This window comes from Crinia signifera, chromosome 1 (genome assembly GCF_055691185.1).
Source record: "Crinia signifera chromosome 1, ASM5569118v1, whole genome shotgun sequence".
NCBI lineage: Eukaryota > Metazoa > Chordata > Amphibia > Anura > Myobatrachidae > Crinia > Crinia signifera.
The window spans coordinates 167,540,214-167,563,272 of record NC_139217.1 but is presented as its reverse complement, the minus strand read 5'-3'; the positions used below and the strand labels follow the sequence as shown (position 1 = coordinate 167,563,272).

At 41.9% G+C, this 23,059-nt stretch overlaps 1 protein-coding gene across 5 annotated transcripts in view; it reads right to left on the bottom strand.

Moving 5' to 3' along the window:
* Positions 1–22,778, bottom strand: part of MAPK10 (mitogen-activated protein kinase 10) — a 214,523-nt gene extending 191,745 nt beyond the window's left edge. For 3 of the 5 annotated variants that reach the window (XM_083176501.1, XM_083176482.1, XM_083176492.1), the window contains exon 1: positions 22,370–22,774. In XM_083176501.1, coding sequence (XP_083032627.1) covers positions 22,370–22,372 — 3 coding nt within the window. In that variant the 5' untranslated portion in view covers positions 22,373–22,774. Of the gene's footprint in view, positions 1–22,369 lie in introns of all 5 variants that reach the window. The other 2 variants (XM_083176471.1, XM_083176464.1) reach the window with 2 other exon arrangements.
* Between the last annotated feature and the right edge of the window lie 281 nt (positions 22,779–23,059).

Here is a 23,059-nt window from a genome sequence, read left to right as displayed (position 1 = left end):
TTCTAGAAGGTGCTCAACAAATAAGAAGTCAAATATGATTGGTTGCAATGGTCAACATCCCATCTTCAATAGAACACCCATCTTAGTATATTTACCCTAATGTGTCATTAGCCAGTTCGAAACTCAAATCATTGCATGTTGACACTGTGAACGTTGACAGTGTCTAATAGTCAACATTTGACATATAGACCTTCACTATGTCAGCACTAGGCATACACGGCTACATGGTCAGCATGCTATCTACCCCTGACTGCAGCCTTACACTAAGCGGCACATTTGATAATACTGGCCCACTTTGCAATGCAATAATTGATTACAACGCATGGATGTATGAATTATCGCCTGCTGATGCAGAGCTTGCAAAAAAGCTCTGTCCCTAAAAATACCCCAACTATGAGTTGCGCATTTGCCACTGCCCACTACCACCGCCATGGGCACCCCCTCCCTATCGCAATGACACCCTCACACCCACACACTCTCAGTCATGTCCGGCCTAGGGTCTGTGTAGTCAAAGATTCTGTGGACAGGGCTGACCGGATCTGATGGTCAGTATGAGTATGCTATGGCTTATGTAGACACATCAGGTGCTGTGACCATCCCATACCACGACCGATGGTCATGATGGCGATCCAATGTTGTGTCAGTTGCAATTGTATGCAGGAGGCTTATATTTCATACAGACGCCTCCAGCTACATTTTAATTTCATTTGTACGGTACCGAACTATAAATAAGTCCTCAACTTTGTACCGTGGCCTTATGAAGAAAGAGTATTTGTCTTACATGTATTATTTATGTGTGATTTTATTTAGTATGAATCATATCAGAGTTTATTATTATACTGATAATACCCTTACTGGGTTACAGGCATCTTGTGTACAGAGGGCATTGGTTACCAGTAATTGCCCAATTATTCATATGATTTAAATGATGTGTGGTTTATTATTCATTATAATGCTTTGTTTACTGTGTTCATCCTTTTTAATTACCTCATTACCAATGGCCTGCGACAGAAGCAAGGATGAAGACCATAAGCACAAGTACACTAACTATAGCTCTATTAAAACTACAGTATATTAAATCTAGTCAACTCACATCAATATCAGATGAACAAAACACCTATCCAATGTAATGCAACCAGACAAGCAGACAAAGTGGAGGCCATTCAGACCAGATGATTTTATTAACTCATAAAACCGGCGAAGTCATGATGAAAATTAAATATGATGTAACCTATTACTGTACCAGGAGGTTAATCTTGCTTAGGAAAGGTATCATGGTAGGTCTTTCTAGACAGTTCTGTTCTTTCAGACAGTGCTGTTACATTTTTGTATGTATTATTTTCCATTAAAATGTAGCACAGTGCTTCATGTCATCAGTTTTAATGTTATTTTGTAGCTTTGTCATGGTAATGTCATTTCATACACTATGGGGATTATTCTGATTCACTCGGAAAGGCACAATCACTCTCAAATGGACAAAACCATATGCACTGCAGGTGGGGCTGACATGTGCAGAGAGAGTTAGATTTGGGTGGGGGGTGTACTTTAAACTGATATCTATAGGGCAGTGGGAAAAAAGCAGCCAGTATTTACCCTGCACAGAAACAATAAAACACCCAAATCTAACTCTCTCTGCACATGTTACATCAGCCCCACCTGCAGTGCACATGGTTTTGTCCATTAGAAAGTGATTGTGCCTTTCCGAGTGAATCAGAATAACCCATTATATGTAACTTAATAACATTCACAAATATACATTTCAGCAACTTTAAGGGGGGGATTCAATTAGGTTTAAATCTGTAAAAGGCAAACTCACCTTGTTAAACTCATACACTTTGCCTTAATATGCACACCCGAGATTCTTACAATTCAATTAGAAATGCTAAGCCACACTACTTGCAGCATGGTTACACGAATTCTGTCCAAAAACCGACCTAAAGAAAAGCATAAAAATTTTGGACACTTTTCTGGATCTCAAAAAGCAACAACTTTGTTGGCAGGACCATATAGAAGGCCGTTAGTGGGTATAAGGAAAGTATTGGACGATTTTGAAAGTTGTCAACTGTCTGTTTTTTTTCTTCGTTAAAAAAAAATAATGTAAATAAAGCGTTTGAGTTTTATTTATTTACAAAAAAAGCTGATTTGGGGTAATTTGAGGCCACTTTAGAAAAAACTAAAAAAGTTGATTTTGTGTTAATATTAGGCCATTATTATTTAACCTAAATAATGACAAATAATTATTGGCCCAGTTAAGCTATTTGAAAACTTCCAAAGGCCTAAACTGTCATTAGGGTGGTATTCAAGGGGTTCTGAATTATGGAAAAAAAAAAAGGTTTACCATTGTTGATTTTAAAGTACTATATATTCTCTTTTTATGATTATTTTTCAATGCTATGTAGATTGTTAGCATCCTGGAACTCTTTTTAGATATGGGGTATAGCAATCTCCAGAAAACCGAGGGCTGTTTAAGCAAGAGGGATCTGAGCTGCTGGCAATCTAAGTAGCAAGTTGCTAGGGTGTTCTGACAAGAATAGGATAGCCAATTAGGGATCAGGGGATGAGCTATTGTGCGCTTGGAATAGGCAGGAAGTCAGGTGAACTTCCTCTTTGGATCAGCTTTCCCCACCCTCCCAACCCTATTTTTCTATTTCTAGGCAGCGGTAAAGAACGGTCTTGTCTATATGGAAATAGTATGTAGATAGTGGGGTGCACTCTCCCATCATCGATATGTGGTTAGCCCATGTCCCTGGACAGGGGATGGGCTGCACCATCCGCACAGGTGGGTTGTGATGGGATAATTGAACACTAACGATGTTTGAATGGTGTGTGTGATCTTTACCCCCTCTTTTCTATGACCGTTCTTTAGTGCCACCACCATTTATAGTCAGATATAGCTGTCAATTAATAAATTTGACATTCTGTTTGAAACGCCACACACTGTCTGTCTTGTTATTTTAGTGATAAGTTATGTTTAAGGTTTAAATAAGTTTGTTTAAAGTATAAGCATAAAGGTTACCGATGGTGAGTTTATAGGTCTACTACTGTACTCCATCTTGTCAAAACCATGTTACAGTATACTACAGAGGTAGAGCTGAATTCTAAATCACAGTGGAAAACGAGTTAAACAGTATTTTTGTTGTAAATGTAAACATGGACAGTATTTCCCTGCAAAAAAATTAATAGCATTGTTTCTGCAGGTATACAGTAAGGAGGTAATTGTAACGGGACCGATGTTTAGCTTCTGCGCTTGTGCATAAGCATTTATGCGCATGTGCAGGCTCCTTTTGCAAATGGACGCAGCGACTTGTATAGTCGCTGGCCCATTCGTACAGAGCAGTGTGGGTGGGGGGCGTGGGGTGGGGGGGGCACAGGTCACACCCATGGGAATCAATATGCAATGTCACATACTAAAATATAATTTGGCAATATTTTAGTAACATTTTTAATTAATTATTGTTTTCTAAAGTATGCTGAAATTAAATGTACTCAAAGAGATAGCATATTTGTGTTTAATCCAAGAAATGACATTAACGGTCCATAGACACTGGCCCAGTGTGTATGGATAATGATGATGGGGAAAATTGCTGGGCTGAAAAATGCTCAGTGCATACACACTGAGCATTTTTTGACCTTCCCCACAATTTTCCCCGGAGTGGATGACTTTCCATAGCAAGGCGCTATAGAAAGCCGTCCACTCCGCCGCTCAACTGCTGGTAATACCAGCAGATGAGCGGCAGCAGGCAGCGATGATGCGGGAGTATGCATCAACGCTCACTGCTCATCACTCCCCTGTACACCCTGGGCAGCTTTCCAGCTGAAAATCGCCAAGTGTGTATGGGGGTTGTGTTATGATATTGTCAATATTACTTTACAGAAAAATTTCAATAGTGCCTTATTGCCATTGTTTGTTAGATTATTGTTAGCTATGTAAAGAAGAAGAAATACTTAAAATACAAGCTTATTTATAAACAATTAACCACTTGAATGGCTAGTCACATCATTGCGACCACATTAGGCTGTGTTTTAACTGACCTGGTCGCAAACAATACAAGCAGTCAGAATTGCTAATTGGGTGACTGGCAGAAGGTAATCTTCTAGCAGCTGCCAATCACAGAGGATGTTACCGGCCCGTCTGCATCCCTGCAATCTCCCCCATAGTTTGCTGAAGATGAGCACTCATCTGGGAAATGTAAATGAAACACCTCACTATAATGCTGCATGGCATATTCAGGGGTTATGGATCATTTGATCGACCCAAAAGGTCGACAGGGACTAAAGGTCACCAGGGTCCTTAGGTCGACCAGCGTAAGGTTGACAATGCAGAAGGTTGACACAGATTTATTTTTTAAGCGTCAAGATCTAGACTCTAGTTCTGGACACTAAGTGTCCGGTGGCCAATCGAATCGTTCGATATGCTCGCGAGTCGCTGCACAGATGCTGACTGTGATTTTACACACAAGCTATACTTCTGACAGTTTCATTGTCAGGCACATTGGCATCATCGGTCCAATCAGTACAAATTTGTACTGATAGTTGGCAAATTGACTACATTTTGTTCTTGGGATTTATCCCGTCTTAAGCTGGGTACACACTATCTACAGACAGATCTGTCGGCACTGACATCCCAAACAGGTGAGTGCATTTGAATGCACCCGCACATTGAACTGTCAATCACCGGCAGCTCCAGCCCGGCAGTTGGCGCATCTCCCATACAAACAGCACGATGCGCCGATATATGTTTAGATATATCGAGCGTCGGCCTGTCGCACCTAAAAGCACTGGGTTTGTCCATGTAAAGGTTTTAAACCGTTCTAAAGTACTGGTTAACGTGTCCAAACTATTGTTTGAGCACCCAAAACTGATTTCTGCTCATCAACTACAGGGGGATCAAGCAGTAATTTGGGTGCCCCAAATATGCAAAACTGATTTGATTACTGATCATCCTATTTCATGTCCAGTCCATGTGTGATTCCCAACTGTCTGGGTTTGGCAGGACAGTCCTGACCTCAAATAGGAGCAGAAATTGCACCAATATGATTGGTGTATCATTGATGACGGCCAATAGTTATTTAGTTTTTTCATTATTTTGTTATTATTTAATTTAATGGATGTATGTTTGTGGAATTATTTAACATTTAACATAGGTGTGCACCAAAATAAGTCATTTTATATGAATTATTAGATTATTAGTTAATATATTGTCTTGTATGCCTGTTTTGTAATAAAGGGCCGAAACATTTTTTATAAAAAAAAAACAACAGGATTTTAAATGCTTTAAATAAAATAAAAAAAGAAATTAGGATTTGTGTGGTCTGGGATTCGGTTGCCACCATTGCTTAGACAACCTGTAAGTCTCCATAGCTACCACAGACAGCATGGATACACTGGGATTCATTCATGTAATGCAAGTGTTTCTAGAAATAGGTCAGACGGCTTGCAGCCTACATCATGCAAAAACTGGTGGTTCTTGAACAGACAGCAGCATTTTGTAACTGTGCTATTGCTGTCATACCATTATACCGTGTATCAATCACATATATAGTTATTATCTTTGCCTCCCAGTTTGATGTATTGAAAGGAATTATCAAATAATGTAGAGAATATAAATATTACACTAAACCATTCCTCATTTTAATCTTTACTCTAGAATTTTAGAAGGCAGGCTCTCATTTGTAGGATGTTGCAATACATTTCTTACCTAAAATATACATGACAAATGCAAGTATAAGATAGTCATTAACCAAAATATTGATGCTCTATGTATGTACATTCATCATAGTCCTAAATGTAGAATGTTAAAGATTATTTTGGCAGATGAATCTAAAGGTGCCCATACACTAGTAAGATTTATCTTCAGATCTGGCTGGTTGGAACAAACACCTGGTAATATCTGAATGACAGTTTGTCAGTTTTCCAGCATTTCCAAGAAAACGGTCAACTGTCATTTCTCTCATCCATAACCATGTTTTTGTTCCAACCAGTCAGATCTGAAGATAAATCTGCGTGTGTATGGCCACCTTTAGACTCAGCCACACATCTGATGAAGTTTAGATTTGGCCTTTTTTCTTCAGATTGGTCTGTCAGATCCATCTGAATCTGAAGAAAACAGGCCAAATCTGACTAGTGGATGGGGGCCTTTTGGCTGATGCAGGCTAAGTACTTAGCCCGTTGGTGTCTCTTTTGTGTATTACTGTAGCAGAGCAGTGCGTACCATACAGATTTGTGTGTTTCTGCCACATAAAGCTTCCTGCACTTTAATGAGTGGGGTGGACAGTTACGTTGGCCACGTACCGTAAGAACGTGTTCACATATTTGCAAACACTGGCTGTAGGGGAAAATGCATATATGTCTGGGACATCCTTAATATTTGCAGGTGCTGAGGGGCAGATAGCAGATAAAGGGCCTGTGGTCATGTGATTTTTGCACATGCTCAGCGGCAGTAGCATGCGTGTGCAAAGTGCTAAACTGTGATTGCATCCAGGGCAGGACTTTTTTACCTTGGCCTGTGCTGGGCAGCCCCCAACATGCGGACGAAATTGCAAAACTGCAATTAAACATGAATCAGGCATGATTGAGATGACATTGATGATGACATTCACTGGTAATTCCACTGGTTCCTTTATTTGATGCTCAGGCACAGATGATGTTTTTATGCATTTGTATAAGCAATTGTCCATACCTCTATTTGTAGTGTGTTGTATTTAAGTTGCTTTTCATTCTTATTTAACCAATGTTCTTTGAGTATATTGCAAAGTATTTTTATGTTAGTATATTAAATGCAGTAGAAGAACCATAATACAAATTATGGTTTACAGCGCATATTTGGTGCACTATTACCAGATATTTTAATAACTGGATATTGACTCTTCAAATGATTGCATGTAATAAACAAACTATAGTAAAGCTTTGCAAAACAGTGTGACTACAGTCAAGCTTAACTCTTGTTTCTTTTATGATAAAACCTTTGAAAAATATTTAACTGGCCAAACATATTGACAAACAGTGATTAAAAAAAAACACATAGTATTCCATCAGTCAGATATAGTACATATGCTCTTGTGTCAATAGATACCTGGATGTCTTCACCTTATTAAGTGAATGTTTGAAAGTGTAGCACTGAAGAATATTGATCTACAAAATAGTCTCCAGTCAATATAGATCAATAGAGTTATAAAGCACAATACCACATACTATAAACACTAGCATCTATCTATATCCCTAATAACACACAGCCAGCTATACAGCAACAAGCAATACTGCCTACAGCAGCACAGGTCAATAGACGGACGCCTGGACGCCAGCTGCCTGGGGAGCTTGCACTAAAAGTCTGACTTCTCCTCCATATGTAATAAAGAATAAGATTAAACAGGTACAGCTGAGTTCCACATCACATGCACTCCTATGTAAAGTTAAAGTCATGCAGCACATCACAGGAGAATGCAGCACATCACAGGATAATGAAGCACATCACAGGATAATGAGGCACATCACAGGAGAATGCAGCACATCACAGGATAATGAAGCACATCACAGGAGAATGCAGCACATCACAGGATAATGCTACACATCACAGGAGAATGCAGCACATCACAGGAGAATTAAGTGCATTCTGCATTATGTGCTTTTTGTATAATCAATGTTTATTGGCATTCAAAGTATACATTATAGGTAAAAAACAACCTCTATTAAGTCAATGCCGGAATGTGATCTTCAATGTATCTAATAACAATAAACAATAAAGAAAAACATCAAAAGGAGTTTAGTATTTTGAATCTGTATATTTGACAGTGAGCATGTAAGGTGTATGCCACACGTGTAGAGTAGTGAGAAGCATAGATAGGAGATCTGAATGCCATGTGGCCATGTGTGGATAGCAAGTAGAAACTTCTGAGAGGCATTGCTATGGTCTGAGAAGCATGCAGGTAGGTCTGGGAGGCACATAGGGAGGTTTTGGAGTAGGTATGTGATGGTCTGTTCATGTATATGAAGGCTATTTAAGACACAAAACGACCTGTGGAATTGGTAAATTTGGGAACAACTGGAAGGTTTGTGTAGCGTATGGTGAACTTCTATAGCCAGTAAGGGGCGTGTGTGGCATTTTGAGATGTGACATTGGGGTAACATGGCCGTCCATCATTAGCCTACCATGTACAAATGGTTTACATTATGCCCTGTGTACTGGGAAAGATCATAACAAAATGCTATATTTAACCAACATTATATTTAACTTGGAATAACATTAAAAAAGGTGAAAGCCTGATTGAAATTTCTGGAGGGTAACAGGCCAAGTGTGTCATATGGGAAGCACCATGCTGGGGGCCTTCTGTAGAAGTTGCACTCCAGCATGAGGTGGCCGAGTACAGTAATGGGCTTGTCCACACCATGGCCCTTATTCTGGTTGGTGCGGCCAGAGCCGCACACAGTGCTCTGGCCGCACAAACCAATCCCCGCCCACGAGACAGATCGCCACGGCCGTCCGTACACGGACGGCTGGCGATCCGCATAAAAATGGTGGGGCGTACGCCTCCACCATGGTGGGAGCTGCCCCCTGCATTCGATGGTCGTCGACCATCGAAGGCAGGGCCGCACGCCACAGCAGCTCCCGCAAGCTGAGACCACACGGACAATCGTCCGTGTGTTAGCTTGTATGGGGGCTGAGAGCTGACATCCGGCGACGTCAGCTTTCCGCCCCCATCAGTGGCGTCATACCCTCATTTGCATGCATACGCCCCGCGTTTGCATGGGAACGCCCATGAAACGCGGGGCGTATACATAGGGAAATGAGGGTATGAAGCCCCTCACGCCCCTATACGCCCCCTTTGCGGCGGACGAAATACGTCTGCGGCGAATGGGGCTGCACATGCGCAGATTGACCTCTGCGCATGTGCAGACTAAAAACATCGGCGGTACGGCCGCACGCGGGCCGTACCGCACGATGCAGAATAAGGGCCCATGTTGGGACATGACTACACCTCCACGGCAGGACAGGGTTCTTGGCATCTGCCCTCTCCCCCATTTCACACATCTGAATATCAGGAATTGGTAGAACATATAACATATTTGCATTATTGTCTCAATATGCACTTGCTTGGTTAAATGTAATTACTGATCAGTTTCTATCTGTTTCTATGCACTGTTATCAAACAAGCCCAGGTGACTTTTATGCGCCGTACACACGGGCGATGGAGCTGAGCGAGGTGCTTAAGCACGGAACGCTCAGCTCACATCTCGGCACACATGTGATGCACCAGTGATGTGTGCTCAGCGATCTGTGCAGAGCAGGGTTATGCCTACGCTAATAGGCAAAACCCTGTGATCTAAGCAGATCCCACCATAAGTACCTCTGCATTTCTTATATATTTTTAACCACTTTAAGATTTAAGTTTAAGAGCTACATACATCAAGTATTCCAAGGCTAGCAGGATGCATTTTAGGTTTCATCTTAGATATGAGAGATATGTAACATAAAATCTCTCCTAAACTGCATATCAGTTTTAGCTTAGACCAACCATGGGGTACATAGTGGAGGTGGCTATCAACGTAATAGCTAGGCTTGAAATCCCCTACTGAATACAATCACATTTTATGTGCTTCAGGGTATTAGCAAAACCAAGAATTAATGTGAATTTTGCACCTGATCTCCATCGTTGAGTATTTTCTGCTTTCCCATTGATTGTAAGGTTAATTTAAGGTCATTAAAACAAGCAGAAATGCATGTCCCACAACCGGTTCAGAACTGCTATACTAAGAACAAGATGATTACTTACAAATTCTGTATGTATGGTGGTTTAGAGGTTGGATACTATGTGCATTGGGTTAGAAAAAACTTAGTCACTCCACTGTCCTTGGTTCTGTACCTCCACCACCACTACACCTCCAGGGCCACTAGATTCCTAATTCAATTTCTTTTTTTCCATTTGGTGTTGCTGAAGCAGCATGCTCTATACAGTAAATATAACAAAATTAAGAACTATCATTATGTCATGGGAATTACTACAATTCCCAAAGATTCTTTTTACAATGCTGAATTGTCTATGCGATTGCCTTGGTACTGCATTAATATATCCAGTTCCCTGCAGTAAAGCTCACTTGTCTGTACCACTCAGAATTTAGTAATGAATCCTTCCGTTTGGTTCTGATCCAGAAGGGTATTGGGATAGGAATGCTGAGCTGTTACAACCTGTAAACCACGAGGATCTTTACTACGAACAATTACCGCTATTTATATAACAAAAGGGCCCATGGTCACTGAAAGCCTTTTTCCTTTTACATCATTTACCACTGTCAAGTCACTGGTGTTGTGACTTGCTGGTACAGTACCTTGCTTATATACAGTATGATTTTCCAACTTATAAATTGTAATGATATCTTAGACATTTATATGGGGAACTATATCCCAAGTGCAGATGAGTAGGATCACACCAAACCTGGTAGAGGCATTGATAAATTATGTCAAATGAACATCTAAATGAATGTTTGCACTCAACTACATGTTAATATTACTTTTTAATCAACATCTATGTCCAAGTCTTGTTATCTTAAATTAAAATGTACTAAGTCGAGTAAGTAAACAAATCCAATCTTGATTTTGATCTTTTTATTACTGTAGCTATAGTTTAAATTATCTTCATTGTATTAAAATACAACAGACTATTAATTTAAAAAAATAGATCTGCTTAACGCACTGTGCTTAGCTGCTTTTTTAATTCCTATTATTTATGTAATTAATATTATATATCCATCAAATCTGTTACAGTATATGGGAAGCCTAGGCTGATTCTAATGTGAACATTATGACTGTAAATCATACGGGATGTAGTCACAAGGTTGTCAAAAGTCTCGGAACAGATAAATAATGCCTTTTTTGCTAAAACCATAGTTACTATCAAAAAAAGGTCACTCCCAAATTTTATACCGCAAATTGCTTTCAAATTTATTTGCTAATTACACGATTATCACTATTATCATTTTTAAATGTTCTGTTGACTTCTGTTAAAAGTAAGGGTGAGCATACTAAGTGCCAAGAAACGCAAAATGGATTTGCATACAGCTCGGATCTGCTCCACAATTGACATATGTAAATGATAATACTGTATCCTTGATTTGAGGTTTGGCCACTTGGCCAAAACATTTTTGGTTGCGCTCAAAATAACTTTTGTTATCCTGTATGCAGTATACAGATGCTGCAAATATTGTAGCTCCATTTGGTGCAGAACAGACTTTGCGACTTAGCTGATCCTTTCAACTTCTTAATGTCCTTTACTAATTCTAAGTACTTAATGTACTATTTGTAACTAAGGGCTTTATTCATGAATGGACGCAGTAGTAGCACAGTGACTGCGCCTTTACATGCAGACACAACATTGCAAGGATCTTTAATAAATGTGGTAAATTTCTATGAGGAATCCATTTTGGTGATGTAATGTCTGGAAATTTCCACTCTTCTAACTCCCCCCCACCTTAAATTGCATCCAGAATTGAAGCAATGTTCACTTGCCGTAATTGTTTCCAATTTTGAAAATCTGGATCAGTGAGAAGAAATTCTCGTTTAATGAAGATGTCATTGCTGCCATCAAAGAGTTGAGAGAGACACCCTAACGTACTTTTATGAGGGTCACTGGACCAAGTTATAGCATCTATGCCAGTGGTTCCCACCTCTGGTCCTCAAATGCCCCAACAGTTCATATTTTCCAGGCCACCTGTGGATTTGTAAAATGTGACAGTTGGTGCTACACAGTGCATCGCCTGGGTGACTTGGAAAACCTAAACTGTTAGGGGTAATTGATGACCGAGGTTGGGAACCACTTGTCTATGAGAAATTAAGTGGGTTTTTTTGTTGTTGTTGTTTTTTAACAAAAAACTTGGATTTTACTGGCTTTTTTACCACACTTATCAAACAACTCACATAAATTACGCTAATGCTGCAGGAGGCGGGTTGTAAATAGATATGTCTTGGGTGCTTCTGTGATCCGCTGCTATGTCTGAGTAGCCTTGGCACTCCCACAAAATGAAAGCGACATTCCGCCTGCAAACATTTGCAGACTGTCACTTGCCTGACTTTTGGAGCTGCACTGCATGCAAGGACGCAGAATCCAAATTGCACAAGGAGAGCATGGAGTTCCGCACATGTGCAGTTTTATGAACATCTGACAACTGCGATAACATCATTGCTGCATCCGTCCTATGACTAAGGTCATCAGTAGACTAATAGTGAATTAAGATGCAAAACTGAGGAAAAAGTACATCATCTGGATTTAAAAAAAAAAAAGCAGAGGTCCTACAGTATAGGATGTGTTGTTTGTCTTCTTACCCAGATTAAGTACTTTGGGGTGATTCAGGTTGGTTTGCAAAAGCAAACTCCTTCTTTAATGGACAAAACCATGTGCACTGCAGGTGGGGCAGATGTAACATGTGCATAGAGAGTTAGATGTGGATGTTATTTTGTTTCTGTGCAGAGTTAATATTGGTTGCTTTATTCTTACACTGAAATTTAGATTTCAGTTTGAACACAGCCCACCCAAATGTAATTGTCTCTGCACATATTACATCTGCCCCACTTGCAGTGCACGTGGTTTTTCCATTAAAGAAGAAGTTTGCTTTTGCAAACCAACCAGAATCACCTCATTTGGGCCTAATTCATGTTTGTTGCACTAAGCTTCAGAAGTGATAAAATGGAGAGTGATAAACAACCAATAAATCAGCTCCTGCCTTACATTTTTCAAACACAGTGTGTGACATGGCAGGCTGTTTATCACTCTCCATTTTATCACTTTTGATGCTTAATGCATCTGGCCCCCATGACACGCCTACATTTTTGCCACCACTACCTTAAAAGGGTGTTTTCCTGTCAATCATTTTGCGAAAACATGTTACTGCAAGCGTGACCGTAAAGGTACCTTGGCACGTGCGCTGTGCGATTGTGGTACATGCGCCATCTGTAGATAATTGTTTTGTTGCATACAAACATGAATTAAGCCCTTTATCCTGAACTTTGTATCTTAATTCACTAATATGATGGTTTGAGTACATGATGTACATGATGGGTGGACTTCCAAAGTGCAAGAGCCATTCTGCATATTTGTACAATGGGGGTGATTCTGGTTGGTTTTCAAAAGCAAACTCCTTTTTTAATGGACAACACCATGCACCATGCTGGTGTGGTTGATGTAACATGTGCAGAGAGAGTTATGTAGGGTACACACCAGGACGACCCGCTCACGATGCATATCGTGAGCAGGTCGTCAGTGTCTCGTCCGACCCGCTCACGGTGACGCGGGGGGGCACGACCCGCTCACGATGTGCACCGTGAGCGGGTCCGATCCGATGGCGACCCGCACCCGGGTGTATGGTCGTCATTGAGATCCTACCTGCAGCAGGTAGGATCTCAATAACGACCGACCCGCGGGACCGCGCATCGGATCGGTATCGGTCCACACCAGGACAGAAAAGGGCCCAATCAGCACACAATCTACATCCAATTGATCGGAATTGGATCTAGATTGTGGGGATCGGGCCCTAGTCGTCCTGGTGTGTACCCAGCATTACATTTGGATGGGGTGTGTTCAAAGTGAAATCTAAATTGCAGTGTAAGAATAAAGCAGCCAGTATTTACTCTGCACAGAAAGAAAATAACTCACACAAATCTAACTCTGCACAAGTTACATCTGCCCCACCTGCAGTGCACATGGTTTTGTCCATGAAAGTTTGCTTTTGCAACCCAACCAGAATTTCCCCCCAATGTGTGCTGCGTAATCACACACATTGTTCTGTAAGCCACAGTCTGACTGACAGACTGACAGTGTATGGGGGCAGGGCAGAGCTGGCCAGCGTTCCCAAAAATGGGTGTTGCTCCCATTTTCCCTGTTTCTTCTGATGCAGCTTTCCTGGCCTCTGCTGAGCAGTTTTGACTGCCAGCATTGTTAAAGATTGTCGCAATGGTAATCTGATGCTGCGTTTTCAGTTGCGGCACTCATATTGCAGATGTTGGCATGAGGCATCTTTTTCCTACAGACGCCTCTTCAAGGATTTGCATTTGTTACACATTGCTGCTGCACAATGTGTTCTGCACCCATTCTAATTCAAGCCATGTTGCTAATGGTACTCTTTTAAAGATTAATTTATTTTTGTCGCAAAGGAATTGGTAAAAATTAGCAGGTTATGGCCCTTATTCAGATCTGATTGCAGTACAAATTTGTTCTCAAAATGGGCAAAACCATGTGCACTGCAGGTGGGGCAGATGTAACAGGTGCAGAGAGAGTTAAATTTGGGTGGGGTGTGTTGAAACGGAAATCTAAATTTCAGTGTAAAAATAATGCAGCCAGTGTTTACCCTGCACAGAAACAAAATAACTCACACAAATCGAACTCTCTCTTTACATGTTACCAACTGCAGTGCACATGGTTTTGCCCATTTTGAGAACAATTTTGTACTTCGATCAGATTTCAGTAAGGGCCTAAGTGTACTGATGTGTGGCACTTGTATACAGTACACTATAAATGAATTAAGCCCCAAATACAGGAATCACTCATTACCTATGGAGGAGCATCTAAGCCTTGTCAGACATTCACTGTCATCCAATTACAGATGGGGTCATAGGCTGCAATTTATGAAATTGTAAGCGCCTGGGCTGAGTATCAGGATAGGACTCTGATGCCTGCATTGCATGTAGATTCTCTGTGCGACCCAGTTACTAATCTAGTTAAAAAGCTAAACAGCAGATATCCAATACAAGTGACCCACAGCATGCTTTGTGCAACTTATCAGTTTGCTTAACCTGTGACTTTATAACCTGTGACTTTATAACCTGTGACTTTATACCAAAAGTACTAATCTACTGTGCCTAGGGTCTGATTCAGATCTGATCGCTGCTATGCAAATTTTTACGGTAGGGGATTATTGACCAACACACGCGTACGGATCGTAGCGCACATGCGTGGGCCCAAACAGCGACAAAATCCAGCGTCTATTCTGATCGCTAGTCGTTCACAAGCTGACTGACAGGAAGCCGCCATTCCGTTTTCTGGGAGTGTCAGGGAAAACGCTGGTGTGCCCAGGCATTGTCAGGGCGGTGTGTGATGTCAGCTCCAGCCACAATCTGCCTGTTTCTATCACAGCGGCCAGGTTGGTTCTAGGTTACGCATAGACTGCACATACTGGGAGAATCATTCGATGGTGAGTGAGTTGCGTATGGATTTGCAGCTAGCGCCGATCGGTGTGATCTTTGTAAGCCATTCGCAGACTTGCACAGGGCGGGTTTTCACTCTCTCTGGGCGGCGGCTATCTATAGCAGAGCTCTGCTAAATTGCCCATAAGATTTCTGGGCATTATTGTTACCATATAACATATTACAGGGCATGCTGTTGTTGGCATATCATTGGCATACTACTTGACATTACAGCAGATGGTATAATATTCAACATATCTGCAGCTGACATACAGGCTGTATTAAAAAAAATGACAGAAAATGTTTATCTGTTTTTACTTTATCACTCTCCAAGGCTTAGTAGATATATGCCTTTATGTCTTATTATACAGAATCAGAATCAGCTTTATTGGCCAGGCAGGGTCACCATTAGAAATATTGGGGCCCGGGACTGACCATACCTCCGGCCACAGACCCCGCGCGTGCCCGCCCCCACCTGCCAGCACCCCGCCTCCCCCTACACCTACCCCATTACTTACCATCACGTTGCTGCAATGTCCTCCGGCTCCTTCAGTTTCCCCTGTCAGGTCCAGTGCGCACACTGCCCAGTGCAGCCTGCAGAGCGCCGAGCCCCTCTGTGTCCTAGGCTCTGCAGGCTGCACTGTGTATTGTGCGTGCCTGGCCGCTGGGTGAGGGAGGCTGGGTGCGGGTGCGGGAGGGGGGGTGGCTGTGGGCAGCTGCCCGGGCCCCTCCCGATCCCGGGGCCCAGGACAGCTGTACCCAGGGCACCCCCCTGTCGGCGGCCCTGTGGCCAGGTATACTTGCGTATACTAGGAATTTGTTTTTGGTTATATACAGTGCCCCCAGTTCTTATTATGCCACTCTATAAAGCTTTCACTTCATATTGTGCCACACTACACTACACTTTAGTTCATGTTATGTAGTATTATAATGCCCTAAAGTTCATTTTATACCACAATACAATGAGCAGGTCCACGGGTATAGCTAGGTATATTGCAGGCCCCACAGCAAAAGTTTGTAAAGTCTCTATGTATCTCTACGAATGGTAAAAAATGTATCTAACACATGCAATTGAGGGAGAAGTTGGTTTCTCTCAGCTCTGGGTACCATAGCGGCTTCGCTCCCTGCACCTGTGCTGGCTATGCCCTTGTTACTGAATAATATTACTGCAGAAATAAAGCTCAGCATTCATTTTAGCTTTATTAGCTGGAATATTACTGGGCATTATTGTTGGCATATCACTAAGTATTACTACAGACATAATGCTGCTGAAATACTGGTTGAACCTTGTGTATTATTGTAGAAATTTCACAACAAATTAACATTTCTATACATATTACTGTACTAGTAAGACCGCTCGAAGCAAATGCTTTGAAAGCTAGTCTGCTACCTTGTGATTGCCTCTGTGTTTGTGCAAGCTGCCAACAGATGGCAGTGTTTCGGAGACGCACAAACGGACCCTAGACATATATATATAAATATAGATGATATAAAAAACTTTTAAGCTTCTGATATTACATTATTACAGTGCGTATTGCTGGGATGGGTAAGAAACAATGTATTTTATAGATGTCAACAGAATGAGCTTCTTTGGTTTACAGTCAGAATGTTACCATTCATAATGTCACCAGCATAAAGTCAACACTCTTGATGTCAACAAGGTTACAATGTCTAAATGGCAAAATGTCAGAATGTTGATATTCCCTAGCATTAAGGTTAGGGGCAGAGATAAAAAAAAAAACCCAATCAAAAAAGATAGTGCTGACATTTCAACAATGTCACCTACACGCACACATCGTTTGACATCTGTGGCTGTACTGGAAAGTGGGAATCTTCACACTTCTCAAGATAATGAAATCCTATTATGAATATGTCCAGTGGTCGTGCCCTGAATGAGAGCTGTGGAATTCAATGCTTCAAAAATATATACCATGTACAACAAACACCTGCCCAACAGTAAAGTGATATACCGTAGTTTTCAAAATCTAGCACATAGGCACAGTGGGCCTGATACAGATCTGTTTGATAGGTGCCACCTGCATCCCCTCACTAGCATGCCATGCATAGCATGAGAACACATCCCTTCGCATGCAGCCGAAGCGGAGGGAAATCATTGGATGGCTGCCGACGATTTCTCTCCTCTTTGTAAATAGGGGGCGGGTGCTGAGGCCATGTGATGTCAGCAGCCCGCCCCAAATAGGCATTGGCCTGCCTGCATTCCCAGGGGAAAGCTCAGCGTTTTCATGTGGATGTGAAACCCCGCCAAAGCCGTTCGCTCCCGGGGTTTACACATGCGCATAAACTCACATGCGCATACACAAACCCCAAACATGGGGGAATAGGCCGAATTTGGCCTGCTACGAGTGAGTCTGAATCGGCCCAGTGTTCATAACTAGCTCACAGACCTGCTGTAGGTGGGTGTGGATCATGGGATCAACAGTAATTAATGAAACAAACACAAGGTCGACATAGACAAGTGGTCGACACATGGAAGAGGTTGACACACCGTTCCCATGGTTTGCTTCCCACAAGGTTTTACAGTTCCCAGTCAGAGTCCACGTGGATGGTAACGCATAACAAAGTTCAAAAATAAGAAGAAAATACAAAAAATGCCACAAAAGGCAGAATTTAGACATATGCTGCGGAAGGAGCATACCCTGATATGGGGAAGTAATAACACAATCTGAGGATTACATTACCAGTACTCTGTTCAGATGTATTCTACATACCTTGACAAATAATTAGATTATGGACATTTTATTTACAATTTTTATTACTATGACCAAGAAAAGCTAATTGTACGGAACTTCATCATGTACTGGCAGGAAGCCAAGAAAAACAGTGAAAAAATGTAGCCTTTTCCAAATGTGTTATTTGAATGGACGTTCCAAGATGTATTCACACGCTACAAATTTTCAAACCTTAAGAACTTGTACAGGCATTGTACAGTGTCTAAAGTTGCTGTAGCTTCCTTCCATATACCTACCAACCGTCCCGATAACCGTGGGAACGTCCCGGGGGGGGGGGGGGGGGGCAGTTGAGAGTCCCCCCTTATCCCTTATACCCCTTTCACACCAGAAATGCAGAGACAAACCCGGGAATGAAATTCCAGGGACAAGCAGAGACATTCCCGGGTTGGGACCCATTCATACATGCTTTTGAAGCAGGGACAACCTGAGTTGGTGCCTTTCACACTGAACCCGGAATAACCCTGCATTTCTATGAGAATAGCATTGAAAATGGCCTTTTTTAGGCTCACGCTAGATTATTGATTATAAATAATTAAGACACAAAACATTTGTAGTGTTTCAGCCTTTGTTTACTTGTATAAAACAAATGAAAAGGCATATGAAAGCATCTTCCCCTCTAATGATTAATAGCTCTCTCACCTCCTCATTTGTCAAAGACATGGCACACATTGCAGGCTTTCAGGGGTTAAAATGAACTTCTGAGGTCTGTGGTGCCACAGAACATGCACACTGTCTCCCTGCACGCTGTATGCTGTCTCTGGGCATGTCTGTGAGTGTCCACCACAACGGGAAGTTGCCCTGCTAGCAAATCAGCACTAGCAGAGGCAACACGGGAAGCAGGGACATGTCCCTGCACCTTTCACACCAGCCAGTAACCCTGGAAGGACTCGGGAAAAACCCTGCAGGGTTGAATTGCCGGCAAATTAACCCGGGAATTTGTCCCAGGAACCTTTCACGCAAGAGCTAGTCCCGGGTTGTTCCTGGACCAACCCGGGAATTTAGGCTGGTGTGAAAGGTGACATTACCTCTGATTGAGCAGCTTGCCAATAAAAGTGTGTTGTGAAAGGTGTATTATTTGCTGGTCAGAGGTAAATAGACGCTGTGCGCATGCGCACAGCATCTATACCCACAGCCAGAGGGGCTAGGGGCTTGGCAAGAGGCTCACAGAGCCTCTGGGCCATGCCCCCACAGCGTAAAACAGGTGTGTCTGTGTCCCTCCTCGCCTTAACTAAAAGTTGGGAGGTATGTAAAAGTGCATCTATTGTAAACTTGTCCCCTGTAACCACTCAGGACCGGATTGCATGGCAATGTACTGATAACATGCAAGCTTGGTAAGGTGCATGGTTAAGGTGGGAATGCATACTGCCATGCCATGATATAGATGGTGGGTCTTGAATAATGAGTGGTCAATAAGTTGATTTGCTCCCTGTTGTGTATGTTCCCAGGTGACCCCAAATACAACCCAGCTTTATGTACAAACAAAAGTGCCAAAAGCACTGATACAGTATGTTCTATCTGCAGCTGCCAATAGCAGTCCTAGTTACTATAGGGATGGATGATCTCCATTGGGTAAAGTTTCAAGCCGTTGCTTTTTTCTCTACATCTACGAATGAGTGAAATATGATGTACTTGTTTACAATCTGAGAAAGGTGGGGTTGCAAAATGCTTTAAATATGCATATGTGTGTGCGTGTGTTTTATTATTATAAAAATAAATGCACCTGTAAAGTGCTATATATACACAACTGATATTAACATAATAATAATACAAGTAATACAAATACAGTATGTCATCAGCTTCCAAACCCGCCCACTAGTGCACACACCAACCTACACTGTAATCACCCATATCGTAACAAGAACAAAGACCAGTAGGCTAATTTACAGTAAATTGACAAGATTTACTGTATTGAAATACCAAAACAACTTAGCTGCTTTGTGAACTAAATATACATACAGCATAATTATTATTTATGGACCTGGTGTAAATAGGAAAGTGTTTACGTAATAATAACTATAATGAGGAATATTGGTGGTTCTAAATTAAGATGTAAAATCCAACAATCCTTTTAGCTGCCGGCCAGGCTGCAATAGTGAATGGAAAATGTGTCCAGAAATTAGCATTTATGGTTATTATTGTCCCCCTTTCATCTCTATGCACCTCATTCGGGAAGCGAAGACCAAACAAAAGGAAGGCTGCAAGATCTGATAACGGGTTATCATCAAATGCATTTATAAAAGAGTCGCAATTGGGAAAATATATCTCCTATTTCAAAACTTGATGACTGGATAATAGGATAATCCCATGTAAATAAACCTTTGTCAACACAAGGCAACAAAGGGAGAGGATTCTTCAAGGAATAGCTCACCCTAGTGTACATGCTCATGTAGTCTCTTCATTTTTAATACTCAACTCCATTTGTTTTTTGTGTGCCTTTTTTCCATAAACTGCAGCAGAATCCTAGTATGGGCACAGGAACAATGGCAGCATCACTCTGCAATTTGACAGCTGTCAATTACACGGGGGGGGGGGGGGGGGGGTCTATGCATTAGCATTTTAATGGGGGAAGGGATGCAATGAAGGTTTATCACTAAATTAGGCTGTCTAGATAAAACAGCATAACAAAAACCTACTGATTTGGCTTGGAACCAACATTAGCATAATTAATGCTTCCGATTCCAGCAGGAAGAGTAGTCCATTAGCACTGCATAGCCCTAGAGCAATCTGACAACCGTCATATTGAAGTAGTTCTACTTTCTTTAATCCTAGAACTCGTTCTGATTAGCTACAGTATGTGCCAATGCCATTAACCTCTACGGTCTTACAGCTTTACTTCAAACGGTGTGCAAAATGAAATAAAGACACTATTAAAATATTCTAGACATGATATAATCTGATTTGGACACATGAAGTATGGGTGCTGACAGCGTGTTTAGATCTGACAAAACAAAAACAGAACAGTAACAAAATATATCATGCAATAGTTTTAATAAGCAGAAAAAACCCCACTTTAATAACACGGGCAAATATGTCTAAAACCTTGTTCAAGACAAACCGTATTGTATAACGGTATATAAAAGTCTTCCTACAAAACATTGACCAATGTAAAATAACAGCACTTTTCCTGCAGCAATGGAAGGCAACAGAAGGTGACAAAACAGCAAAATTTACTTCCAGGAACAAAATGTAATTGGCTTAAAGGTTTACTAGGGTCAGCACCTTTTGGTGGCTTTGCACTGTGCTAGTGATAAAGCAAGAGGGTGTTTATACTGCACTCTTGGAACAGAGCTAAGAAAAGCAACCTGTCACAATGCAGCAGCCAGCACAGTCTCCTTACACTGTCTATGCTGGAGAGAGGCCTGCAGCATATCATACAGTGTCTATGGCATCTACCAGTCTGCTATACTGGCAGGTTAACCACATCGCTCAATATCCACCTTCAGCTTTAATGCTATATGGCTTCGGCCTTGTCGAGTGTACCATCAAATGCATTAGCAGCGTGCTTCCTAATGACAAAAACATGTCAGTTCATTTTTAAGAAGGATTCTACGAGACATGCCATTAAGTCTACCACCCTGATTATTAAACCTCCTTATGAATTATTGTTAATCAATAGAAGAGAGTAGAAATTGCAGATGATGATGATGTGGCAATGCAGCAAACCAAAATAGAAAAAAACAGTTCTGTCATGCCATTTCTGGGGTGTACCGTAAATATATATATATATATATATATATATATATATATATATATATATATATATATATATATATATATATTGTCATGCCATTTCTGGGGAGTACCATATATATGTATTCATCGTGTAATATTAACGATTGTCCATTTTTTTTATTTGGCATAATTCCCACAATTCTGTAAATATACCCAGACGTGGTGCTTCGTGGTAAACATAGCCAGACGTAGTGCTGCGTGACATAGATGAGCATGCATATCACTACTGCAATAGGTAAGTGATTGGAAGAAAGCCACAGACAGGTAGGTGTACATAGAGATCATCAATTTGCTTCTTAAAACAATAATCCACAGTGGGGGGTGTTCCTGTCATCATAGCCATTAGCGTGTGAGTGGATAAGGGACTTTTTTTTCAGCATAATGAATTTAAGAAATAAAAAGCCACCCAAAAAAAACAACAGTGAGGTCGATTGCATGAAAGACACAGCAATTATAGGCAGGGCTTCAGTCTGTGCATCAGTACTAATGTGCACAGCCTCCAGCATTTCCATCAACTACCTACCTATATGTATGTGTACGTGTGTCTGCTGATATATATACATATATATATATATATATATATATATAATTGTGTCACAGTGCTACACGGTACATGTCAGCAATGACATACTGTGGCCAGTGTGATATAACAGCAGCACCCCACCCACCCTGAGCCCCCACCCTGCCCCATCCCAGCAGCAGTACTGCCCGGGTTACTACTCACCATTCCGTGCCTGCAATGCTTGGATCCCGGTTAAGAGCTGCGCCTCCAGATGCTGCTCCTCTATGTGTCTCCTGTCTTACAGCACATTCCAGACGCCAATGGCGGGTAGGGGGTGAGCAGTGAGTGATAGCCAGGTGATATAGCGGGACCCCGGATCGGGGTTGGGGTGTACGGCTGGTGTAATGGCAGCCCTCTTTCTCTCTATGGTAACAGACAGGGGAAGCGGGAGGTAGCCGGACACATGCACAGGAGGAGGGATGCTGCTGCTGAATCACCGCTGTCAGTCACTGCTGCCGGGGAGCTAGCACTGGCAGCGCTGTGCGGCGTGATGGTGATGATGATGATGATGATGCTGGCTGTACCATTGTGGAGGCTGCGAGAGGAGACAGGCGATGGGGTTTGGGAATGGAGTCGCTATAGCAACTGGAAGGAGCACACATGACGTCAGAGACATGGAGGTCTCAGGGGGTGAGCTGGGTGGGTGAGTATAGGGGGAGGGAAGTAAAGAGTAATCTGCAGCCACAGCAGCACCAGAGGACATCACACAATAACCACCAGCAGCAGCAGCCTCTCGAGCATCGCAGGAATACCCTGCATTGCATGCTAGATCTGCTCCTGCTGCATTACTAGCCCTGGCATCCTCCAAACCATCTCCAAGCCCAGTAATTGTCATGCTGCCTTTACAAATGT